Raw genomic sequence first — 6,000 nt, 5'->3', positions numbered from 1 at the left:
ATATCTCATTATTCTTGTTTTTGTCAAACTAATGAAAACCTCCTCGGTGCAGGGTTCTGCTATTTGTAACGATGGTGCGGGAAACACCTCTTTTCCGGTCCATTGCTGGGATTCTCCCAAGAGCGTTCTATTTTTCTTCGTAAAATGTTGTATTCCAAAAAGTCCAGAGAGTTTGTGGAAAATGTTTATATTGCTTCAAACTCGAGAGTTTTCCTTTCTGCCTCAGACTGAGATCCCATGAAATGGGCAAAAGGGTCAAAAGTTAAAGGGTCCTAGTTAAACCTGGCCTCAGGCAATAGTGAACATTTCATTTACTGAGATATAATTCACATAAAATTCACTCTTTTAAAGTGTGTAATTCAGTGGCTTTTAGTGTATTCAAAGTTGTGCGACCACCATCTTTATCTAATTCCCGAACACTGTCCTCACACCCCAGTGGAACCCATACCATTAGCAGCTGCTCCCCATTCCCCTCCCCCCAGCCCCTGGCAACCACTAACAGTCTCTGTTTCTCTGGCTTTGTCACTCTGGACATTTCACATAAATCATACTATGTTGTGACTGGCTTCTTTCACTCAGCACAATGTTTTCAAGGTTCATGTCGTAGCGTGTATTTGTACTTCATTTTTATGGCCCAATAATATTACATTGTGTGGATACACCATATTTTATTGACTCATTGGTTGACGAACACATGTGTTTCCATTTTTTGGCTGTTACAAGTAATTCAATATTCTACCAGTTTTTTGTGGACACATTTCTTTTGCGTATATATTTAGTAGAACTGCTGGGTTAATGATAACTTTATTTTTGGCCGCAGGCAGGCGGGATCTTAATTCCCCGACCAGGGATGGAACCCGCGCCCCCTGCAGTGGAAGCGCACGAGTCTTAACCACTGCCAGGGAAGTCCCTCTTTAACCTTTTGATGAACTGCCAGACTGTCTTCCACAGGAGTTGACCTATTTTAGAGTCCCACTGGCAGCGTATGTATGAGGGTTCCAATTTCTCCACATGCTCATCAATACCTATTCAGTTTTCTGCAACCTGGAAGGCGCGGCCTTCTGAAGCCCCCACGTCCGAGGTCCCTGCAGGGCAGCGAGCCTCGGACTAAGCCCTGTGCGCAGGCGCGTTGGTGGGCGGGCTCAGCGCCGGAGGCGGGGCCATGCAGCCGTTAGGGGTGGGGTTGAATAGCGCCGCTACGTGTGCGCCCCGGAAGCGGAAGCGAGCAGCTGTTTCCGGTCGGCTGATTCGAGGACTTGTTTTGTCACAAGCGGCGCCCCTGGAGAACTGTAGCGGGGCAAGCCATGCCTTCCGAGAGTCGCTCCTGGGAGACCCTGCAGGCGCTGCGCAGGTCTGACAAAGGTCGCCTTTGCTACCACCGCGATTGGCTGCTGCGGGGCGAGGTGAGCAGTGGCCCCAAAGGGGGCGGTGGTCCTTCCTGCCCCTCGTCGCGGGACTCTGCTCTTCCCTAGCCCTTGGCATGTCCTGCGCCAGGGAACCCGTGCGTTCTTGTAACAGCCCGGGTTTGCTGCTTGACTCCTGTGTGTGCATCACCGTCTCTCTCCTATTCTGACCTTCCGTGGAGCTCCCCTTCAGAGGTGCTCTTTGAAGGCTTCATTGCTCCCCGCAGCTGGCGTTAGGTGCCTGCGCCTATGTTGTTAGAGCAATCCTGGCCTCTCAGGGTCAGTTAGGTTACTGCGCGTCTCTTGTGTTAGGAGATCCAGATTTAGTGGTGAACGGTTAACAGGACCTAACCTATTGCTGCTAGTGAAATGACCAAATTTTTAGACAACGTTGGACGGACCTGGGAACTTTAATGGGGGCGTGGTCACTGCGTCTAAGATTCGCAAAGCCCTGTACTAGACCGCGCAGGTGGGGGAATATAGAGACAGTTAAGGCATAGCTCCTCTTCCCGAGTTGCTGGTAATCTAGCTACAGGTATGATGTCCCTTCAGACTTAAATGTGAAACACTTCTAAAGCATTTCTGTCTTTATGTCTTTGACGGTTTTAAAGAATACATACCTACATTCTATAGGATGAATTCCAGCATGAATCTGTATGGTGTAGACTCAGGTTATGCATTCTTGGCAGGAATACCACAGAAATGATGCTGTGTTCTCAGTAAGTCACATCAGTCACACATAGATGCTTCAGCCCATCCCAGCACTGGTGATGCTCACCTTGATCACTTGGTTACAATGGTAACTTGCAGATATTTCCACGTAAAATTCACTTAAAATTAATCATTTTCCCTTTTGTAACTTCTTAGTATTTTGCTGGGAGGTAGTCCAAGGTTACACCAAAATATTTTTTTCTTATCAAACCTCCACCCTTAGCATTTATTGGTGATTTCTTCCTGAATCAGTCTTTTCTGTGATGTAGACAAATGGTGTTTCTTTATAGCTACCATTCCTACCTTTGTTAGCTGGCATTCTACTGTAAGGAAGAGCTTTCTTTTCTCTTCCGTTTAATTATTCATATCAGAATCCTCATGGGTTCTTTCTGTTTAATTGTTTATATCAGTATCCTCATGGGTTCCTATTTTATTCAGTGAGTTGTGATACACTACTTGTAACCTTGTGTGTGTATATTTGCCAGTTTATGTCTTTTGCTCATTTTTCTATTGGGGTTTTGCCAATATTTTATAAGTTCTTTATGTATTAAGGATAATAATATTCCTTTATCTGTGATATATATTGCATCCTTTTTTCTAGTTTGTCAGTTGAAATTGTTTTCTCCGTTGATGGTGTTTTTTATGGGTATGGGTTTATTTTTTACATTTGAAACTTTGCTCCTGGAATTTATTTTGGCATAAAGAAAGAGTAAAAAGTTGTCTCAAATTCAACATCCTTTCATGATAAAAACTCTTCCCAAAGTGAGTATAGAGGTAACATATCTCAACATAATAAAAGCTACTTTTATTATGGGACAAATAAAGCTACTTTTATTGTGGGACAGACCCACAGCCAACACAATACTCAGTGGTGGTGAAAAGCTGAAAGCCTTCCTGCTAAAATCTGGAGCAAGACAAGGATGCCCCCTCTCACCACTCCTATCTAATATAGAATTGGAAGTCCTAGCCACAGCAGTCAGACAAGGGAAATAAATAAAAAGGTATCCAAATCAGAAGGGAAGGGGTAAAATTGTTATTATATGCAGATTATGTGGTACTATCTATAGAAAACCCTATAAAGACTCCACAGAAAAACTACTAGAACTGATAAATAAATTTAGCAAGGTAGCAGGATATGAGATTAACATACAGAAATCTGTTGCATTTCTTTACACTAACAATGAAATATCAGAAAGGGAAAGTTTAAAAAAAAAACTTTTAAAGTCACATCCCCTCCCCCCAAAAAAACCTTAGAAATAAACCTGACCAAGGAGGTGAAAGACTTATATTCTGAGAACTGTAAAACACTAATAAAGGAAAGGAAATTGAAGATGATTCAAAGAAATGGAAAGATATCCCATGCTTTTGGATTGGAAAAATTAATATTATTAAAATAGCCATACTACCCAAAGCAATCTACAGATTTATTGCAATCCCTATCAAATTACCCATGACATTTTTCACAGAACTAGAACAAGTAATCCTAAAATTTATATGGAAGCACAAAAGACCCAGAATTGCCAAAGTAATCCTAAGGAAAAAGAACAAAACTGAAGGCATAACCCTCCCAGACTTTAGACAATACAACAAAGCTACAGTAATGAAAACAGCGTGATATTGGGACAAAAACAGACATATGGGAGCTTCCCTGGTGGCGCAGTGGTTGAGAGTCTGCCTGCTGATGCAGGGGACATGGGTTCGTGCCCTGGTCTGGGAAGATCCCACATGACGCGGAGGGGCTGGGCCCTTGAGCCGTGGCTGCTGAGCCTGCGTGTCCGGAGCCTGTGCTCCACAATGGGAGAGGCCACAACAGTGAGAGGCCCGCGTACTGCAAAAACAAACAAACAAACAAAAAACAGGCATATGGATCAATGAAACAGAATAAGACCATAAATAAACCCACACACCTACAGTCAATTAATCTTCAACAAAGCAGGCAAGAATATACAATGGAGAAAGGACAGTCTCTTCAGAAGGGTGTTGGGAAAGTTGGACAGCTGCATATGAATCAATGAAGTTAGAACACTTCCTCACAACATACACAAAAATAAACTCAAAATGGCTTAAAGACTTAAATATAAGACATGACACCATAAAACTCCTAGAGGAAAACATAAGCAAAACATTCTCTGACATAAATCATAGTAGTGTTTTCTTAGTCTTTCAAGGCAATAGAAATAAAGCAAAAATAAACAAATGGGACCTAATCAAACTTACAAGCTTTTGCACAGCAAAGGAAACCATAAACAAAACAAAGACAACCTACAGACTGGGAGAAAATATTTGTAAACGATGAAACCAACAAAGGCTTAATTTCCAAAATATACAAGCAGCTCGTACAACTCAATAACAAAAACAAACCCATTCCAAAAATGAGCAGAAGACATTTCTTGAAAGAAGACATACAGATGGCCAATAGGCACATGAAAAGATGCTCAACGTCACTAATTATCAGAGAAATGCAAATCAGAACTACACTGAGGTACCACCTCACACTGGTCAGAATGGCCATCATTAAAAAGTCTGCAAATAATAAATGCTGCAGAGGATGTGGAGAAAAGGGAAGCCTCATACACTGCACCTCAGTGTATGAGGCTTCCCTTTTGAAAAGATATATGCACCCCAATGTTCTTAGTAGCACTATTTACAATAGCCAAGAGATGGAAGCAACCTAAATGTCCATTGACAGATGAATAGATAAAGAAGATGTGGTATATGTATACAATGGACTACTACTCAGCCATAAAAAGAATGAAATAATGCCATTTGCAGCAACATGGATGGACCTAGACATTATCAGACTAAGTGAAGTAAGCCAGAAAGAGAAAGACATATCATATGATATCACAAGTGGAATCTAAAATATGATACAAATGAACTTTTTTTTTTTGGTTGCGTTGGGTCTTCATTGCTGCGCGTGGGCTTTCTCTAGTAGCGGCGAGTGGGGGCTACTCTTCATTGTGGTGTGCGGGCTTCTCATTGCGGTGGCTCCTCTTGTTGCGGAGCATGGGCTCTAGGCGCACGGGCTTCAGTAGTTGTGGCACATGGGCTCAGTAGTTGTGGCTTGGGGGCTCTAGAGCGCAGGCTCAGTAGTTGTGGCGCATGGGCTCTAGGTGCACGGGCTTCAGTAGTTGTGACACATGGGCTCCGTAGTTGAGGCTCGCGGGCTCTAGAATGCAGGCTCAGTAGTTGTGGCACACGGGCTTAGTTGCTCTGCAGCATGTGGGATCTTCCTGGACCAGGGCTCGAACCCGTGTCCCCTGCTTTGGCAGGCAGATTCTTAACCACTGTGCCACCAGGGAAGCCCACAAATGAACTTATTTACAAAACAGAAACAGACTCACAGACATAGAAAACAAATTTATGGTTACCAAAGAGGAAAGGAGAAAGGGGGTGGTGGGAGGGATAAATTAGGAGTTTGGGATTAGCAGACTACTATATATAAAATAGATAAACAACAAGGCCCTACTGTATACCACAGGGAATTATATTCAATATCCTGTAATAAACCATAGTGAAAGGAATATGGAAAACTACATACATATATTCAGATATGTGTATCTGAATCACTTTGCTGTATACCAGAAACTAACACAGCATTGTAAATCAACTACACTTCAGTTTTTTTAAAAAAGTTGTTGCCTCAACATTATTTCCAATATGTCTTTAAAATGAGCCTTGTCACTGTATAAAGTGTGCATACAGCCTGTTTGCTTCTATGTCTAGATTATTCCCCATGGGTTGAATATCTGTTTATTGTATACACACTCTAGATCAGTATTTCTCAACCGTAGCATCATTGACATTTTGGGCTCAGCCAGATAATTCTTTGTGGTAGGGGCTGCTGTTGCTGTATTGGGCATTGTAGGGTGTTAAACAGCATCCC

General features: G+C 42.5%; 1 protein-coding gene across 1 annotated transcript in view; it reads left to right on the top strand.

Annotated features, from left to right (window-relative positions):
• Positions 1–1,219: 1,219 nt before the first annotated feature.
• The window catches only part of GLE1 (GLE1 RNA export mediator), a 43,992-nt gene continuing 39,211 nt past the window's right edge, over positions 1,220–6,000 (top strand). Inside the window, exon 1 of the mRNA XM_081237783.1 lies at positions 1,220–1,403. Within this exon, the coding sequence (XP_081093909.1) occupies positions 1,305–1,403 (99 nt within the window). The 5' untranslated portion in view covers positions 1,220–1,304. The remainder of the gene's footprint in view (positions 1,404–6,000) is intronic.

This window comes from Mesoplodon bidens (genome assembly GCF_964165515.1).
Source record: "Mesoplodon bidens genome assembly, chromosome: 6".
Taxonomy (NCBI): domain Eukaryota; kingdom Metazoa; phylum Chordata; class Mammalia; order Artiodactyla; family Ziphiidae; genus Mesoplodon; species Mesoplodon bidens.
The sequence above is the reverse complement of the archived record's forward strand: the minus strand, read 5'-3'. Positions and strand labels throughout refer to the sequence as shown.